The sequence below is a fragment of the Diabrotica virgifera genome, chromosome 7 (genome assembly GCF_917563875.1).
Source record: "Diabrotica virgifera virgifera chromosome 7, PGI_DIABVI_V3a".
NCBI lineage: Eukaryota > Metazoa > Arthropoda > Insecta > Coleoptera > Chrysomelidae > Diabrotica > Diabrotica virgifera.
Window position 1 is genome coordinate 182,290,507 of NC_065449.1, and position 20,959 is coordinate 182,311,465.

At 32.2% G+C, this 20,959-nt stretch overlaps 1 protein-coding gene across 7 annotated transcripts in view; it reads left to right on the plus strand.

The window, feature by feature from the left end:
* Positions 1-20,959, plus strand: part of LOC114327765 (phosphatase and actin regulator 3) — a 1,198,052-nt gene that overhangs the window by 640,545 nt on the left and 536,548 nt on the right. Inside the window, exon 1 of one of the 7 annotated variants that reach the window (XM_050655623.1) lies at positions 5,508-5,547. The exons of the other annotated variants lie outside the window; for them this stretch is intronic. Coding sequence (XP_050511580.1) covers positions 5,544-5,547 — 4 coding nt within the window. The 5' untranslated portion in view covers positions 5,508-5,543. Of the gene's footprint in view, positions 1-5,507; positions 5,548-20,959 lie in introns of those variants that run through there. 7 annotated transcript variants of the gene reach the window in all.

Consider the following 20,959-nt stretch of genomic DNA (forward strand, 5'->3'; position numbering starts at 1 on the left):
GCTATTAACTTCTCCTGGAGCTCATTTGATAGGTATTCCGAAGTACTTTGATAAGTGTTTGGCAGGTATATTTTATAAAATGCATCGTTTTCCCGTTATTTAAGCTTGAATACTTAGATTTGAGTACTCGTCTAAAAAAATATACATTCAATTACCCCTAACTCACTTTCAATTAACATTAGTTTAGTTTTTTAAGCAAGGAGTTTATTTCGTTTTTATTAACTTCAATTTTGGTAATTAAAGCTTTTTTGTAAAAACTTATAGTTTTTGAGTTATTTATGAAAAATCGGTTAAAAACATGGATTTTTCTCACGAAAAATTAAAATTTTTGATGTTTAATAACTCAAAAAGTTTTGATTTATTTTAATAACTTTATATAACAAATTTTGCTTAGAATTTGACCCTCTATCGATTTACGGAATTATTTTTAATAAAATAATTTTTACCCCCGAGAAGGGGTGGAATCGACCCCCAAGATAAAAGCGCAAGTTAGCATTATGTCACCTTTGTTCCTTGAGGTATTCTCTAACTACTCACCAATTTTCATAAAAATCAATGGAGGTTCAACGAAATCGGAGGCGAAAACCTTCAGTGACTGCACTATTAGTAACATAATTTTAAAGTTATTAAATTCAATTAAGTTGCACTTGCATACGTTTTATTTTAATCTTTAATTGCGTTTTTATTTTCATCTTTCATATTTTAGTGTGTTTCTAAAATCAGAGTATAATTTTTTTTTGCAAAAAAATTTAATTAAAATTATCGCGGATATAAAATATCCGCGAAACGTAAAATCTTAAATTTTAAATATTTACAAAACCAAACATGCTATGTACATACAACTTTATACCAAAAGAAAGGTTGTAATATTTACAACAAAATGCAATAATAAGATACAGGGTGTTCCATTAAAAAAATGAGAAAATTTTGAATTTGCAAATAGTGATCACACTGTATATTTTATAGCTATAAGTAAAAGATATTAAATTATTTAAAAATGACATTATATTATAATAACTTTGACCTACCACTTAAATTTTTATTCCCTTGGAAACATAATCCACAGCCCTATAAATATTACCATTTTTCTCAATAAAAATGTAAATATTTTGAAAATTATTAACTTTAGGCCTATAAGACCTTATACGAATTTTTCATATTTTTAAAAACTGTATTCAAAAATGATTTAATATATAGGGTGTTCCATTTAAAAAAATACAACTTTGGTTCATACCGTCGTTCTGACTCACCCTGTATAATCGAAAATAATTTTAAATTATAGACGGTTTTGATATACATTAGTTTTGTTAAAATCATTTTTTTGTACATCCCATAGTTTAGCCGTAATCAAAGAAAACCAGAGGTTTGGCGCACCCTGTATACATACCACATTTTTTTCTAAATATAGTACTAGACGGAACAATTAAGAAAACATGAAGTAGTAAGCAAGCAATTGACACCGGTTTTCACATAGATTATAGGATATGCAGACGATCTGGTAGTAGATCTTCTCTAGAAAGCCTAGAAGAGGAACAAAAAAAATTTTAATTTCCAGGGCGTACTACGATACTTTTTCTTGGTGGAAAATTGAATCTAGTCTAAATGAGTTACGCTCTATGGATATACACTATACGCAAATTTAAAAAATTATTATTACTAGCTTTGAGAAGACAAGGAAGACAATAATTATTAACAATATATAACATACTGGAATCGATTTGTTAGCTTGCAAACGCCTGACTTAAACTAAAAATGTTCAAAGCAACCCTCGTATACTTCAGCTTAGGCATTTCCTTTTTTAATTCCCCTTAATGCCAAGGTTCTTGGCACAGAGAATACCATATTCGCGAATAAATAATTCATATTAAGCAGGATAAGCCTTGAGTTATTGTTAGAAGACATAACTAGCTGTATGAAAGCGTCAAGAATTTTGACCTTAGTGAATTAAAGATTGCATTGAATTAAGATGATTCAGATTAGGAAGTGTTGATCTACAATAATTATTATTTCCGTTTTTAGTATATGTAACACATTCGTTCAAGTATCAAACTCTGGTAGATAATAGTAGGATTAGATTACAAACTTATTTTAATAGTCAAACCCGCTTATTGGAATAGCCTTCGTGCCAAGCAAAAGTATTTCTATAACAGGGATATTCTAATAACAATAACCGATCATCGATCATATGTGCATAGTAAAAACGTTTTGGTACCTTAAATTTTTATTCCTTATACCGGGATATTCCTTTAACCGGTATTCTAATAAGTATACTTATTGTTAAATTGGAAAACGTCTTAATCAATATCTGGTTACATTTAATTTTTTACAAATATTTTGCCTGAAAGAAGTAAAGAATTTAATACTCACAATCCATATGACATTTTCTTTTTATGTATTAAAACTTCTTATAGGGAAGTATTCATCTGTTTCTATTGCTTTCATAACTCCATAGCTTTTTGAAATTTGATTTCAAAAAAAGAATGTGTGTGTACTTTGTACGCACGTAAGAAGTTATACTTCGATTATATGATTTAAACGAAATTAATATACTTTTTATTTATATTTTATTTAAATATTAAACTAATTTATACTTGCTACTTCTCAAACATTTTTATTAAAACAGTGCCAAAAATTAAAATAATAAAAGAATAAAACACACACAAACAAATTAAAAATGCCACAAATGATTTCTGAACATTAATTGTCGGAAATTTTTTTAACTAAATACGTATTTTCTGAAAATAAAATTATGTAATAAATATACTCACAATCATAAAATGTATAAAAAAAATTAAAAAAAAATAAAAGCTTTTATTGGGATTCGAACCAGCTATCAGCGCGGTTGGTATATTGGGGTTCATTCGCCTTAATAAACGCTTCGCCACGGAGGCAATGTGTCATTATGTGCGAAGATCGACTAACTAAACGGATTAAGCTTTTGACATTTTTGAATTAAATTAAATTATTTTGATTTTGAATTGAAATGATTTAAAATTGAAAAAATACAACAAAACATAGAGTAAGAAAACCATATATTAGGTGAACATTGAAAGAAATTTTGATGGTAATCAAATTATGTAAATAAAAGTATTACATACTATGTCTTTTGGTAGGTTCAAATAGGTAGGTACCTATGATACATTTACAATTATTACGTACCTGTTGCTTTTAAAAACTATTTAAATGTCACTACAATTATAAACTTTTTTGTTTCTGTCCTCACAACAATAAAACTAATATATTATACATTTGTTTACCTTCATATTGAACAATTATTTATTATTGACAGACCATTTCAACACCCAATCAGAGCCCGTATAACGACTAATACCATACTGTCGGTGTGCGCATGCGCGCAGATCAATATAAATTCACCCTCAATCTCAATCGCGCCTAAAGAAGTATAACTTAAAAAAATTGCGGCGTTGTGTACCTTCAGATAGTTTCCTATTTCCTTAAGGTGGAATAATTAATAATTAATCACTGGAAGGCTCATAATCACTTCTGTATCTGATAGTGTTTCTTTATTAATTTACAATTAAGAAACAATGTCTATCGAAAGAAAAGCCTTCAGAATTAAAAAAAATGGATTGTTCAAAATGCGTTCACTATTTACTATTTTTTTAAATTTCATCACAAATTATTAAGCTCTTGAAGAGGTAAACTTGCAACTATTCACTTCCTATGTAAATGTTTAGTACGTTTTTCATACTCTAGCAGAAGAAAGGTGGGACTAATAGAATTTTGGTTTCTCTAGCTAGACGGTGTTTCCCTCTCTAGGAAACGCCTAGGAATAAAGCAGATCCTAACCTGCCGGCAGCCTTTTGCAATATAGCCTAAGATGAAACTTATAAAAATATTTTTGCTAGGTGAGTCGAGTCACTATACGATATCTGTTCCCTGCTGTAGTAGAGCTGAGAAGATACTATCCTCTCCAAAAAATTTTTGGGGTCAAATATTAATAGCTCTAGCCGTACCCGATTTGACGACTTCAAAACTGACGAATCATATCTTTCATCAAAATCTAACGTTGGATAATTTGATTTGATTGCATAGCTATATGTTACTTTATTTACCTTTTATTAATATAAAGAACATGTGGCAGTAAATGGATATTTATTTAATAACGTTTCGACAGAGATTTAATCCCTTCGAGCGCAAGTACATATTGTGAGAAGAAAATAAAGGAAAATCTAAGGCACGTGTTATTTCTTATGTATACAACATGAAAAAAGATATGTAGAAAAATAAAAATTCAATCTTCTGCCTTGGGGTGTTAGAAGTATTATTTACTTTTTGTGCGGTCTTTACTTGTTAGTGCCCTGAGCTTTTTACTAACTATATAGGTATTTGAAAATAAACCCTAATTGCCAAATTGATGAAAATACTTTAGTAGTCTGATCTCCGGATTGGAAGCTGAAGTTTTCATATTACAAAACGCTTTTTGGAATCCGAAACGTAAAATTCAAGTATTTCCAGTTTTTAAGTTATACATAGTTAAATTAAAGTAATAAAGCCATCAGATACGCAGATGATACGGTGTTGATGGAGGATTCCGACTTGTGTCTACAATCTACAACGACTCATCGACAAGACCAATTCGACCACCAAAGTGATGTCAATCCGAAAAAACCATAACTAAATCCTGATCTAGAAATAAGATCTAGAATAGAACAGGCCAGAAAATCTTTCGAAAAAATAAAAATAATAAGAATGTATTTACAAAAGATTAAGAACAATATTAATTTCTAAGTTTGTCTACTTTTCCTGATATAATTAATAGAATTTAGAATTTTGAAGTAGACTTTTATTAACATTTTTCCTCACAAGTAATTCATGAGATTGCTACGTCGGCCCAGTACAACGAACAAAATGTAAATTTTGTTGGCCGAGACTTGAACTGGATTTTCCTCTTCTTTGTCAGAGCTCTAACAATGCGCATTCACTTTTTACTTTTTCTGACTATGGTCTTAGTGTTAACAACTACGTATGTAATCGGAACCGATGTCTTTATGTGCCATCCGAACCACGGTAGCGGCTCAGTTAAATTAGAAATTAAGAAATTCTGTTATCTACTGGTATCGAACCCGGGCCGTCTTAGTGTCTTTGTCCACTTGTGTTCGATCGCTCTTGCCATATCTCCTACCTATTTCCACATAGATTTTGCGATAGCAGCGATAGCTTCGATAACATCTTCTACTCTAGGTTTTCTTTTTAGATCTTCGTTTCCTGTAGAGATCACTCTTAAGCTTACATTTATCATGATTTTTCCAATAGCTCTTTGAATTGTTCTAAGTCTATTGAGATTGAGGGGTTGGTTGAAGTGTTAGTGTGTTTAAAAATATAATTTAGTTGAATAAAAAAGGAAAAAACAAGTTAAATCGTATGGAAAAAACCAAAGTCACAAAACAATTAAAAACGATAATACTGTAACTGTAATATCTAAAGATATTTATATTTGACTAGTCTTTTAAATACATATTATAAATATTTTTTTTCTTTTTCAGGTAAGTTCGTCTAGTATACTCAATGGATTACACTGAATGAGTAAGTCTCTTATTTGTAAATTTTGTATAATATGGTCACAGTATAAAGAGGGAACCTCTCTATAGTGTGATATGGTCAAAACTTTTCAATTGTGATTGTCCTACAATCACATTTGATCTATGAGTAATGTTATTGTATGTAAATATGACTATGAGGTCCTAGCAGTTCCATAAGAAGCTCTTCTGTAAGTCAACATGGTAAATTTGTTTAAAAGACAGTTGTTGAGAAAATCAATTGAATCACGTCGAGTTTGGCTACACCAAGCTTTCGTCCTAATCTCTGAAATCAATGTTGGCAATATTCTTGACTACAGGAGCTGAACATTTTATTATGATTGTGATCTTTATGTTGAAGACAACCAGGTAGTCATCTATTTCTCTGAGACAATTAGGGCGTTCTTCGATTTCAAATGCCTCCCGGATAATTCTTTGTTTATAGAAATGGATGTGGCTATAGTCTAGGTCTAGAGTGTATGAGGATGATGTTAAGTTAGGGCTAAAACTGAATCGGAATTGTAATGTTCATACATTCTGTTTGGGATTATTCGATTGATTTGGGCAATGTCAGATCATGAGTAGTCAGTACAAGGAAATTCATAAAATCCTTGTTGTTTGTTTGGGATGTTTTCTGACGGATCGGACAAGAAATAATAATTTTTGACAGGGGTCTTTATTTTCTTTGATTTGACACTTGTATTGATTTTGTCTGGGACACCGTTGGAAAAAATAATGATCTTTCGTATGATGAGAGTCTGATTCTTTGGATTGCGATTTAATAGGAAATAGATCCCTGTGGAATCCAGCCTTCGTCTGCTTGGCAAAGCTTGACTGACGAGCCATAAATGGCGAAACCGGTCTCAAGATGGCGGGACAGACGAAGGTGTGAATATTCTTTTTCGTATATTATTTTAAATATTATTTTCATACTTTTTAAAAGTAGAAAGTTGAAATTATTTCCTTGTTGTTTGACGTCCTAGGTATTTTCTAATAAATACCAGGTGCCATCTAGTGCTCTCAAAGCAGAGGGACAGATAGGTTCCTTACCTCAACAAGCGATGTAGGTTGCTTCTAAATAATTCAGATCAATGTGGAATAGATAATAGAGCCTCTTAGCATGATTTTCACCGAAACCATTTTGGGCGGTGCTTGTTTTAGAGAAAAAAGTTCTGCGGATCTACTTCTATCGTTGTAAAGGCTTTTTGATCTGGAAACAAGAGTATTAATGATTAAAATAATTTGTGAAGGTGAGTGATAATATTTGGTATGCAAGTAGCAGTTGGTATGGATGGGTCTTGGTTAAACAGACTGGCAACTTTGGGATCGGTTATTCCTTATGAGGCCGTCGAGGAATGGTAAGGATGAATCAGTTTCCATCGTTAGCGTGAACTAGATACTAGAACACCGGATGCCATTCTAATGGGTTTGAAAAGACACCAAAGCATCCTAGCTATAGGTCCAAATGACGAATTAGAAATGATTATTTCATTCATAGGAGATTCTGACCAATAGAAAGCTACAGAAATCTAAATTAAACTGATAATTTTTTATAATTTCCCGTCGTCAAGTATATTACGTCAGATGCCCTTCGTTGCTATGAAAAAATACATTCAGTGACATTAATGACAATTAATGTTTTAAAAATTATAAAAGTGATGACTTTCAACCGTAAAATATTTATAACAACTGTGTGTTTAATTGTACTAATTTGTACTTACATAAATAAATTACAATAAAATTTTGATTTTGAACAGTTTTATTCATGAAATAATCGCAACGAACAAATTGCACTCGATCTCTAAAATTAATATAGAATTTTTGCCCTCGTGACACTTTGACATAATTTCACTCGCCTTCGGCTCGTAAAATTAAAACTGTCAAAGTGTCACTCGGGAAAAATTCAGTAATTTTAGAGCTCTTGTGCAATTACTACTGATAATATATCTACATGTAGGATACCTACATACTTAAGAAATCCAAAAACGTTTTCGATAGGGAACCATCCAATTTTGTATGGTGATTATTTCCCTTTAAACATAATGATGAAGCTGTCGAATGCGTTTAGACTAATTAGAGTAATAAAATCTTACATTTTTGTCACATACTTTCTACTATCCTGACAATATAGATCTGGATCCCGCGTACCAAAAAAAAGTTGATTAATAGCAAGCTGAAAATTTGTTAATAGCTTAACGGTGTCTAGTCGGACAAACTTTGATGTATCGAAACAGTGGAACAGGGGAAGTTTTAATTGTGGAACTGGTTAAAAATTTGGAACGTCAGACTACGAAAACGTTCCATGTATATTTGTCGGAGAGAACTTCCAATTGATTTGTTACCATTTCATTAAACTCTCATGCAAAAATCAGACTGGTGTTTATCACCATCTGGTCATTTTAATGAGTGGAACACGAAGAACATGTCAAATGACAGGAATCATGTTGATTAGTAATATCAGTCTGATTTTTGCATGAGAGTTTAATGAAATGGTAACAAATCAATCGGATGTTCTGTCCGACAAAATACATGGGACGTTTTCGTAATCTGACGTTCCAAATTTTTAAACTGATCCACAATTAAAAATTTCCCTGTTCCAGTGTTCCGATACATAAAGTTTGTCCGACTAGACACCGTTAAGCTATTAACAAATTTTCAGCTTGCTATTAATCAACTTTTTTTTGGTACGCGGGATCCAGACCTAATACAGCAACGCTGTGAGAAAATAACAATGTCAAATCGGATGACGTTACAACAACTTTACGAGGAAAAGAGTTATTGTACGTAGATGAAATTAGGCTTTTAATTATACATAATTATAATTCTCACCATTCTTAAGGAAAATGTGATTTATTACGTGTATTTTCGATATTGCAATAAATATATCTCTCTCTTTTCTAATAAGGAATTTGCACCAAATTCAATTGAGAGCACTTATAAATTAATCCAATATCAACAAATTTTAGCAAGGTTCTGAAACAGTTTTCAGTCACATATTGAGCCACAATTGTTGGTGTAATGAAAATTACATTTCTTAATTACCTACTGTTTGACGTTTCGATTTCCACTCCGGAAATCGTCATCAGAAAGAGAATTAGGTTTGCAAATTGTGGGAAAAAATTCATAACCGGATATTTTTAGGTTATGTGTACTTTCCATTCAAATGAAATTTTAATCTCGATCTTATTGACTCTAGCAAACTGTGGTTAAAAAACATTGTCTGAAATGATGGGCCACTAGGGGTATCAAATTGTGACTGTTTTTGTGTCTTATTTTTTGTGTTAGTTAGTTTGTGTAATCTGTTAGTAGTGTTATTGTTGAAAAAATCAAATTTAAAATTAAATTAAATTCCTTTATCAGATTTTTAAATTTAACAATTTCATTAATATTTGCTTTAATAATAACATATTAATAACGTAATAATGCTTTAATAGCAGTATTACAACAATAATTTGTTTAATCAAATTAAAAAATTAATTGTGTCGTTGTGTTTTTTCCAGAATAGTTATTTATGAAACAGTTCGTGAAGTATGCTTTTTGCGAACGCACGCGATGTTTAGAGCACGAGCGACAGCGGGGCGAGTGCCATACATCGCGTAAGTTCGCAAAAAGTACTTCAGCCACAGTTTCATAAAATATTTTATCTACGATAAACAAATAAAAAAACTGTAACTCTTCGTCACTGGAATTCATTTCTATTCTACAATTTTTAGAACTTTGACATTTAAAAATTCTAACTTCTTTCAAACCACAAACTGTCAAAACTTTTGTTATAATTTATTGCTCAAACGTCACCACCATGACAACGCGAATGTTAAGGATATTTGATTATATGAAAGTGTGCCAAAAACAGTGCGAAAAAGTAAATCGTATTTAAAATACATTGTTACTTCACGCACACTTTAAATCCTTCACGCACTGCTATCTCTATAATGACAGTTTTTACAAACTAAAAACTTAGGCTACGGCTCCACGGGCGAGAAATTGACGCTAGCAGTAGCAGTAAAATGAACTTAAGGTTCCGCGGAACGGAATAGGAATAGCCGAACTGTACCGAGTACAGGACTTGTGAGTAGTCGGTTCAGTTCGGCTACTCCCATTCCGTTCCGCGGAAACTTAAGTTCATTTTACTGCTACTGCTAGCGTCAATTTCTCGCCCGTGGAGCCGTAGCCTTATACATAATGAGATGGAGTAGATAAATGTAATTTTCATTACACCAACAATTGTGGCTCAATCCCATATAAACATAATACTCAACAAATTTTAGTGACACAACTTATTAATTGAAGATAATGATATTAGATATTATGTTGAAATGTTTGTTTTTGAATCCGAAGATAGTAAGTAATGAATCTGTTTACAGTAGTGCGTGCAGTGTGACGTTTTCTAATATTAGAACAACAATAATCAGTTGTTTAATGTGGTTAATGGAAGTCGAGGTACAAGGTCAAGTCCGAGCCAATGTGTTATTTTCAAACAGTAAACATATTCTTACGTCGCATAATATTACAATATTAGCGCTATCGCTATCAATAGATTCGAACAATGCAACGTTTTATCTCATAAATTTACTTTCTAAGCAGGGAACTCGGTATAAGTTGACCCAATTTTGATATTTTTGCAATATCACCCCTAATAACGTAATTTTTAACGATTTTAAATAATGGTAAAAAATATTACAAGCAGAAGGTAGTTGTTACAACTTTGTAACATATCGATAAAAATATTTCTTTATTTATACGAGCTTAATATAATTTATCGCATCTTCTACTACTTTTGCCAGTTTCCAATTAACTCGAATATGAGAAAAGTTATTAAATTACCACGCTATTTATGTAGACACCTTCTCATAAACTCCAATTTAACTGTTCGTATTTTATTTCGTATTATTGTTGTCACTGGCCATTCTTCCGCTCTTGTAGGGTAATATTCAGCACTATGCCCTGAAAAATCCTTTTTTGATTTCTTTAGTTGAGAGTGTTCATCCATATCACTCCATGGAGTGCTTTAGTGGCTTGTTTTCCCCGTACTATTTTCATTTCTATATCTTTCATACATGTGTCATCTCGGTTTATCATTTACCCTAAATACTTAAAAATCTTACAACTCTTAATAGTGTCTTCTAAACTTACGTTTAAATCAGCAACCAATCTGTAATCAATAGGGCTTTTCATTCACAGTCATTTGTTTCGATCTTCTGTCATGTGTCACATAATATTAATACATCTAAGTCATACGTTATTGATATTTACCAATGATACAAACCAAAGACGTATGGCGTAGATATATTAATATTATGTGACACATGACAGAAGCTCGAAACAAATGACAGTCGATGAAAAGCCCTATTATGTACTTTCGACTAGATTAAATTGGTCTAGACTATGTACATAGTTTATCTTGATATAAAAACATATTACTTCAGGATAAACTAGTTTGGTCTAGACCTCAGAGATGGCGACTGGGAGAATAGAGTGCTATGGAAGACGAAAACGGCAAACTCATAATGGAAAAAAGCCAAGAAGAAGAAAGTAATTCAGCTAACTTGTACGGCTTAATATATATAACAAATTGAATAAATTACTTTGTTCTTGGAAAAATAATCATTTTTATTAAAATTATAATTATTCGTAACAAACAAACAATAATATTGAAACAAATAATAATAGTAGGGGAGGAAAGTATGCTAAATGTGCAGTCACTCGAGCGCTTTGGGGATCTATTGGATTGTGAAGAGAAGGTCCTAAAACCTAAAAAAGTTAAGTAAAGTTTTCCATTTTAGTGGGGACTTGTCCATTTTTAATTTAATTTTCCATTTCCAACAATCGTTTTTTTCGATTATAGCGCCATCTATCCATAATTCGAAAAAATGTTTCAAATAAAAGTTACTTATATTTACGTAAGGAATCCGAATCTGCAATAAAAAATGGGGGCTCCTATTTAAAATTTTAAAGTAACCCCCCATCCACATCCGTGGGGGGTCGTGTTTGGTGCCATTCAATAGTTTTAAAACATATTGAACAAGTGTATTTTTCAGTTTTTCGATCTGATGTTTATTTCGCGAAATATCGCTGGATTCATTCGATAGATTTTTGACAAATATTGAGCGCGTTTTTTTAGTTTTTAGATCTATCGTTCATTTCGCGAAATATTCGCTTTTTTCTTGTGAAATTTTGTGACTCACCCATTTCCTTACGCCCCGCCCAAATCGTCAGATTTTTTAAATATACACTGTTTTGCATGTACTTAATACTTAACTTACCTTATCTTAATCTGACGATTTCGAGTTTTCTAAGGATAGATTTTTTTTCGACCCCCCCCTTAACGAACTACCCTGTTTTTAGAGCCAATATATGGTAGAGATACATCTACAGGGTACCAGGGTTCTCCCCATAATATGATAATCTGACGCGCTCGAGTTACTGCAAAAATCCTCGTTTGGGCTCCCCTACCATAAATATTTTTTATAAAATCAATAATTATAGCTCAATTATTAAAATCATTATTTATTTTTACATGGAGAACTTTGGTGGCATTTCTTATTTATATTTGTGGAGTACTTTTTATTGCAGATGCATTCAATGAAACCTCAGAAATCTAGGCGAAACTAGTTTGGCCTGAAGTTTGCGTTTTTATATCAGGATAAACTAGTTTGGCCTAGGCCAATTGTCCTGAAATCGGGTTTGACCGGTAACATAGGCACATACACTATCTGAAGATTAATGAGAGTGAAACTAGTAAGGGTGTTTATGACGCTCTCTGAACGAACTGAAATATATAATACGTCTCTTGATTTCGTTTTACACTCAATTCGTTTGTTTTAAATATAATTTACTTTTATAATTATAATGTTTTAATTGTATTTATTTATACAACAACAATGATTACTTTTTACCAAAAAGTATGACAGTACAAGTTGAAAGTAAGATTTTAGATCTTGAGAACGTAACAATTTTTTAATACGCCGTTTCTATTAGTTCTTTCCGAGTCTATCTCTCAGTGGCGGATCCAGCAGGATCCAGCATCATCAAATGCAGGGGGGGCCGATTGGCTAAATTTCTATAAAAAATAACTGAATAAATGATTGTTTTTATAATCTTTATATATAACTTGCTTTGAGAGGGGGCCGATCGCCCCCATCTCCCTCTCCTGGATCCGCCACTGGCATCTCTTAGTTCTGAGTGTTGAGTTATTTCCCGTTTAATTTTATAAGGAGGATGTAAAATGAATAAAAGAAGATAACGATTCAACCTTTCTAAGCCATTATTTTCAGTGGCTTTAATTTACTGAATGGACCGGGAACAGAACAAAGGAACACTTTCCAGTCGATTTATCAATGAATAAAGCGGGGTCAGTTCAATGATTGTCGTCTCTCTCGGATCACTTACTACGCAAACCACAATTGCGGCCATTACATTTTTAGAATGAAGTTATTTCTAAGAATAACTGCGGCTTAATCATCCTTTTTTACACAACCATTGCAAGCTTATTTATAGAATTGACCAAACTGTTATAATACGAAGGAATAATAAACTGGTATGTTCTTTATTGAATTTACAATTAACTGTAATAATGAAGTTGTTAAACAAATTTAGAATGCACTGCTCAATGAAATTGATGACCTAAGCTTATACAGTATTAGGTATAGTTGGTTCGCTAAACTCAGACACAACTGGCTAGCTATAGTGATTTTAGTAAGTAATTTTGCAAATTTGGTAAATTGACAAAAAAATAATTCCCTTAAATAGGCAGGGTTGTTAATATTCGCTTCAGAGTTGTGACTGCATAGCTTCACTGAAGATGCATGGGATGATGAAATAGCTATATGGAGATGGTGGTCCAACTCTGAGTCGAATAAAAACAAAAACTGCCTTTATTATTTTTCATCTTTACTCAGAATTGAGTATTTAGAAACTGTCTTTCGGTCCTTTTCCTTGACGGAGAGAAGGTAAATGCGTGGCTAAAGTGTCCTATTTACTTTCTCCTATTTTCGTCGTCTCTTGTGCTTATATATTGTAAAAGAGAGAGATACAGGATGCAGCCAGAAAGCAGTTTATTAACGAAAAGTCTTGGATTTAAAATATTGTTTATTATATTTTTATTTCAATTATTCTAATTGTTTAAAAATAGGTCTGGATCCCGCGTATGAAAAAAAAGTTGATTAATAGCAAGCTGAAAATTTGTTAATAGCTTAAGGGTGTCTAGTCGGACAAACTTTGATATATGGGAACACTGGAACAGGGGAAGTTTTAATTGTGGAACAGGTTAAAAATTTGGAACGGTCAGACCACGAAAACGGCACATGTATTTTGTCCGACAGAACAGACTTAAACTCTTTGAACAGAGATTAAACTCTCATGCAAAAATCAGACTGCTATTTATCACCAATTGGGCGTTTTAATGAGTGGAACATGTAGAATATTACAAATGACAGGAATTATGACAGGTGATATATAGCAGTCTGATTTTTGCATGAGAGTTTAATCTCTGTTCGGAGAGTTTAAATCTGTTCTGTCGGACAAAATAAATGTTTATCCGACTAGACACTAGACACCCTTAAGCTATTAACAAATTTTCAGCTTGCTATTAATCAACTTTTTTTTCATACGTGGGATCCAGACCTAAAAGTAGTAAACTTTGTATCTAGGGCTTTTCGTTGTTTTCCTCGTTTTTCGAGAGATGTCGCTACATTACGTCTCAAAAGGTGGAATCATTGTATCGCGATGGTTTCCCTTAAATAGGCAGGGTTGTTAATATTCGCTTCAGAGTTGTGACTGCATAGCTTCACTGAAGATGCATGAGATGCTGAAATAGCTATATGGAATGGTGGTCCAACTCTGAGTCGAATAAAACTGCTTATTATTCTTTATTATAATTACTAAATAGTTGATAATTACTAAATTTTAACAGACTATATAGTGCAAATGAAAGGAATAAATTCGTTATTTCGTAAGCCGGCGACTTTAAGAAAAAATCCTGAAACGGATCGATTTTTAATTTTAAATTATGATTTTTTGACATTATATTATATTATACTAGTGACGTATATCTGGGCGTGAAGACGTAATCGATGATTTTTCTAAACGATAGTAGGGGTCGTGGGCTAGCTCATTTAAAAGGTTATTCAATTCTCTATTCAGTAATACATATAAACATTAACATAATTAGTTTTGCTATGTTTATTTGTTAAATAAACATTCAGCAATGTCTAGTGATCAAATAAACATTGCTCCATGTATTTCTGGACGTTAATTTCTACAGGCAAACAGATTTGACTGCAACCCTTAAGGTCACTTGCACCGCTTAAACCAGTGATACTCAACCTGTGGCCCGCGGACCGCATCCGGCCCTCTAGCGTTTTTTATGCGACTCGAAGGCTAACTAAAGGACCCTGTGATCAAATTATTTGTCAAATTTTACGTGTTTTTCAAATTATTTGATAGTGTGCCGATGTGTTTGAGGCGTGTTTGGGCGTGAGGAAGACTTTAATGACTTTAATTTCAAATTATAGTGAAATTTTTAAGAAGTCTGATTAAAAAGCAAGGTATTATTAACTTTTAATAATAAATTATTAAAGTTAATGAACAAATAAATACTTATTTTAAAAATAATCAATACTTATTTACTACATTGCAACGACCCATTTAGTAATCAGAAGAAAAATTCAGGTCCGGATTAACAAAAAATTTGTTTAAAATAATTGTGACCTTGAAGCAACACCCTGTATATTAAAATTTACAATTTACAATTTAATTGCTGGCTTCAATTTTGCGAAGATAATTTAATGACATTACTTTTGAAATTATATCGAAATTTTTGTTTTGAAAGTTCGAGTTTTTAAAAATTTCGACATAATTTCAAAATTAAAGTCATTGAATTGTCTGCGCAAAAAATGGAAGCTCCATTAAAGGTCTTTTCAAATGTGCAAACGGGTTTTGAAAATTTCAATATACAGGATGTTGTTTCAAGGTCACAATGGATTTATAATTTTGTTTAATCCGGACCTGGATTTTTCTGGTGATTAGTAGTTGGGTGGTTTGGGTTCTAAATGTGACATATGTGTACCAAATATCAAAAAAATATACAAGGTGGTTCTAAAGTTATGGGTCCAGAAAGAAATGGGCAAAATCGATAAAACACCCTGTAACTCGGTTATAAAGTCGGTGGAGCAATAAATTTAGTATGTCTATAACCGCCTCATTTAACTCTATTCACCATTCAAGTATTTCCGTTTCCTAATGAAACACCCTGTATATGTACTATTTCATCTTGATTGCGGGCCCGCAAGCTGTACTAGCTACTATGTGGCCCAGGAAAGAAAAAGGTTGAGTATCGTTGGCTTAAACGAACGTATGTCGTATCTTCTCCTCACGGTTGCGGATAAATCGGTTTTACTGTACTGAGCTCTATAAACATAGAAGATATTTTGTGCTAGATCATTGAAGGCACACATGTTTACCATTAATTCTCCATTTTTGTTCACTACATTTTAGTTAAATCTCTGTATGACTCCTGATACTACTTAATTAACAACGCAGGCATTAAAATCTCCTAGGATAGTCATTGATTATCATAAAAAAAATACTAGATCCTTTGTAAAAGGTACATTTATTTAAAAGTTCCTGAATAAGGGTTACATTACATCACATAACGTTTTCGGATTAAAAAATCCATCGTCAGTGTTTTGAAAAAGCCCTAAAATAAGTATTACCTAATTAATTAAAAAAAAAACGTGATTTAAAATGTTGAGGTCATACTTACAATAGTGTGCATGCCTGAGCCACCAAAATTTTTTATACTACATATTTTTAATAATATTTTGTGATGTTGCAAATATTCCTGGATATTACCCAGGACAACACAGGACTCTTCCCACGTGGTTGGAATGTAAGGAGGATTGAAACCTCACATATTGGAATTGAAAGGCAATTGAATACAAAAGGACCTTAGAAGGATGTTAAGGATAAAAGTTTACCTTCTTCCATTACCATTCCTCTCTCATACATTTTCCCAATCCACATAGTTACATGGCCATACCTCTTGTCTCTGATGTTTCTGGTTCCCCATGCATTTCTTGATCTGGTGTTCTTCTTCTTTTTTCTATTTGCCAACACTATTCTCTAATTTTCTCTCAACAATATATCAACCTGTTTTTCCATTACCGACTATAAAATTTCAAATTTTCAGTTAACCCATCCAATGAATTATTCCATCAAGATCTTTGCCTCATATTGACAATAACCCCAACTTTTAGCCTGTATTATATAAATATCATTCCAATATACACTCACACCCTAACTAATTCCTATGGTTGCCTCTTATGTTATAACTCATTAACTTCATCCATTCAGTTTCATAATAACAATTGTTTTACACATAATTCATTTTGCATTTCTGATATTATCATTCAGGTTATTCCATCTTTGACTGGATTCTTTTAAATCATAATTATAAAATTTAAAATTTTTTTAAAATTTTTCTGACAACATCTTTAGGTCATTATCATTAAATAACTAACATTCTTTCAGTAATTTTAATTTCAACCTTTAATATCAGGCAACCACCATCACTCGTTCTCAACTTGATTTTGCTAAACAATCTTCTCGCCTATGTGGGAAGCTTTACAGTAATATACATTACTTTCACATCGGTCTGTTTGCTCCATTATCTTTTCTAGTTTTTAGTTCACTAATTCAGACAACCAATTAAATTATAATATTTTTAATTTGTCAACCATTACAACCATATACATAGGCAACCAACATCACCTAGCTATTTTTACAACATTAATATACACCTTATCTTGGTACCTATATAGGTGGTGCACATATAACTAATTTTCTTTTCTTTCAAACTAAATAAAAATGTTTGCCTCTTTCTCAAATTTAATCACCGATGACGTCACTGACTAGCATTTTATCTACCTAACAACAGTTCTTTCTGTAACAGAGAGTAGAGAGTTGCCTTATATACTTTTACAATAAAATCTAATTATTATAATTTAAATTTCAATTTTATACAGTTACTAATATATAATCCAAATTTTTTAAACAACAATAATAATTTGAAATTCATAACCAAAAATTGACTACCTATCTTGTCATGTCACTTCGGTCTGATAATTGGATTGTCATCTCCTTCACTTTTGTTGGTCTGTGTCCATTGAACTGGCAAGAACCACAAGTTCTTAACGAGCAGGGGACCATGTTGCCCTTTGAGCACTCCTAACACATTTCATCTTGTAACATCGACTTGGAGTCGCTATAAATACCACTTAATTATTATGTAAACCATAAATATCGATGTAACCTTTTTCAAAAAGTTGCTAGTTTCTTGTACGAAGCAGAACGTAAGTATTGCCACATTTTTCTTTAACCTAGTCACAATTTTAACCTTTTGCATTCATTTTAACGTGGAAATACTTCGTTCTAGGCACTGAGGATGATCTGATTCAGATTGAAAACGTTTTGCAAATCCTTTTGGAGGACTTTTATGTTTTTTTAATAAAACTTTTTATACCAATATACAAAAGAAGTTTTTACTTCTGTATGGTTTTTTAACTATGGTATACAGCCAGCTACGGGGACTTTCCCATTGATTTTGTTAAGGATAAACTGTCAATGCAACTTTAGAAACTGTTGTATTGTTACTTCAGCCAAAGAATTTAAGGGGGTGGGGGGGGGTATGGTTTGAAATCAACATATTAAGTACATTTTTGTGAATTTTTTTCGAAGCTGTGGTATAATTATGTTATTTTTAAATTAAATAATCATATTAAGTATAATTCAAAGGATATTTAGAAAAAAATTCAATCCAAAATATTAAAAAATAAGCCATTGGTGACAAATTTTGACAGGCAGCTCAAAAAAAAATGGATTTTGCGGTGGACATCAGAACTCGTCACTGGATCATACGAAATAAAACATTCAAAAAGATTTAATTAGCTTATGAGTTTCACGAGGTAACAACGTCGAGTTTTTTATTTTTAATGATTTTTGAATTTTTGGTATCACCCAGAAGTCAAAAATACGATGTTTTTGGTAACAATTTTGTGAAAATCAACAGATTTATTATTGTTGAAAAAAAAAAAATAAGTACAAAACGAAAAATATCTCGACGTTGTTACCTCATGAAATGTCTAAAGATAATCTATACAAAATTTCAGGTAGATCGGTCAAGAAGTTTTTCAGTTACAATGTCCACCGTATTTGAAAAAGCAGTTTTGAGAAAAATGCGTTTAAAGTTTTGACAACTGCATCTTCATCTTCTTATTTGTCTGCCAAATCGTAAAGTGATGAACATTGGAATATGTTTTTTAAATCGAGGAGTAATCTACAAAAAAGAAGGCGAACAGTTGTTTAACGTTTCTCAATACGCTCAAGCGTGCTGGCGCGTAGCCACGGCAAAGCGAGTGGAAGGTAGGGATATTCAACACCCTGTATATCTGGTAATTTTACTCCGATCAATCTGAAATTTTCAGAAAGTATTCTTGAAAGTATGCAATTTTATTTGAAATAATAAAAACAATTAAATATTTCAAACCATACCCCCCCCCTTAAAGTCTTTGTTGATATATAAAATAAAAACAGTATCAAATATACTAACAGTAGCAAATAACTGTTTTTATTTTAAACATCAACAAAAACTTTAAATTCGTTGGCTGAAATAACAATACACCCGTTTCTAACGTTACATTGACAGTTTGTCTTTGACATCCTTCTAAGATCCTTTTGTATTCAGTTGCCTTTTAACTCCAATATGTGAGGTTTCAATCCTCCTTACATTCCAATCACGTGGGACGAGTCCTGTGTTGCCCTGGGTAATATCCACTAATATTTGTAACATCACAAAATATTATTAAAAATATTTAGTATATAATTAAATGATCAATTGACTTACCTTAAGGAAAATTGATCCATATTATATGAGTATTGCCGTTCGAAGAATTACATATAACCGAGCTTATAAAAAATTGTGACTACAAGTAATTATTGTAATTCGAGAACGGCAATACGAGATATAATAATACTTTTCAACATTTATAGGGTTTTTGCCCGTGGCTGAGGCATGCACACCATTGTAAGTATGACCTCTTGCATTTTTTTCCTTAGTCAACATTTTAAAGCACGTTTTACTTAACTAATTAGGTTATACTTATTTTAGGCCTTTTTTACATATACATCCAGCTACAGGAATTTTATTTTCCTCGTGGATTTTTGATTATCATTAATTTCTGTCTTGAAGTCGATTACATAAAAGTATAAATTAACTGATATAATTTGTGAATATTTTAACTGCAATAACTTTTCAAGTATTTTTTCTTTCCAAATCGTAATCCCACTCCAAATCGTAGTTCTCCATTTTTTACACCGATCATCATATTTTCCAATTATGTCAAATTTTCAATCCCTGGATATATGCCTCCCAAAGGAGTTTCCAACTGTCGCGTTCTAACTTCCTCCTTATCCAGTATATACCGTCAGCTTTGACGATAGTATCTTATTGTGAATCGACGCATTTTTCCCTGCGTCAGACTTATTTCAAGCATACATTGATGTTCTGACTAAAGGACACCGCACACATCTTATGGAAAATATACTGTCACTCAAATGCAATAAAATGAATAGATTCGTCTGAAAATTATAATTATTTCATATCATTGCGCCAACTCCTAATTTTGATTAATGACGGGGTAAATTGTAATTAAAGCTTATGGAAAACACATTAAGTCCATAAATCTGTCATTGATAAATACTATTACTCTTGTCGCTATTGTAAACAGCTTAACCCATCGTAAGCTAGGCGGATTAGAGGGTACTTTGGTACGACTGACCAAATTATACCTACTTTATTATCTATAAGATAAGAGTATGCCTCTGCCTTAATACCTGCAGAAAGATTTATGAACTGACGATTCACAAAGTTTCTTTTCTCTCTCTAACTCACGTACGTATCCATTTGATTTTAAATTTATTTATATCAATTTACGCCGTTATTAATCAAAATTCAGTGTAAATTTTATTGCATTTGGGTGACATTATATTTTCCATACGATTTGTGCGGTGTTCTTTACGAAAAAGTCTCCGGTGCAAATTGAACTAAGCGAGACACAACCTGCACCGGCTAACTGCGTAGACAGTTTTGCGCATCCTACTATCAGTACATTCGTTCGCAGGTCTCGCTTGGGAACGTTTGTCATGGGCGTACAGTTTTCTTGGGCCGTGGGACGCGTGACGCACGACGCACCGCCAGATGTTTATTTTTACTTGTTTTTGTTTGCGAGATGGACTTATCTGAAATGAATACGGATGGTACCTAAGTACAATTTATTATGATAAATAAAAATATTAGCATAGTCAACACCCCGAGTGAAAACTGCGTTGTCTTTGTCATTAAATTCTGATAACTATTGGTAGAC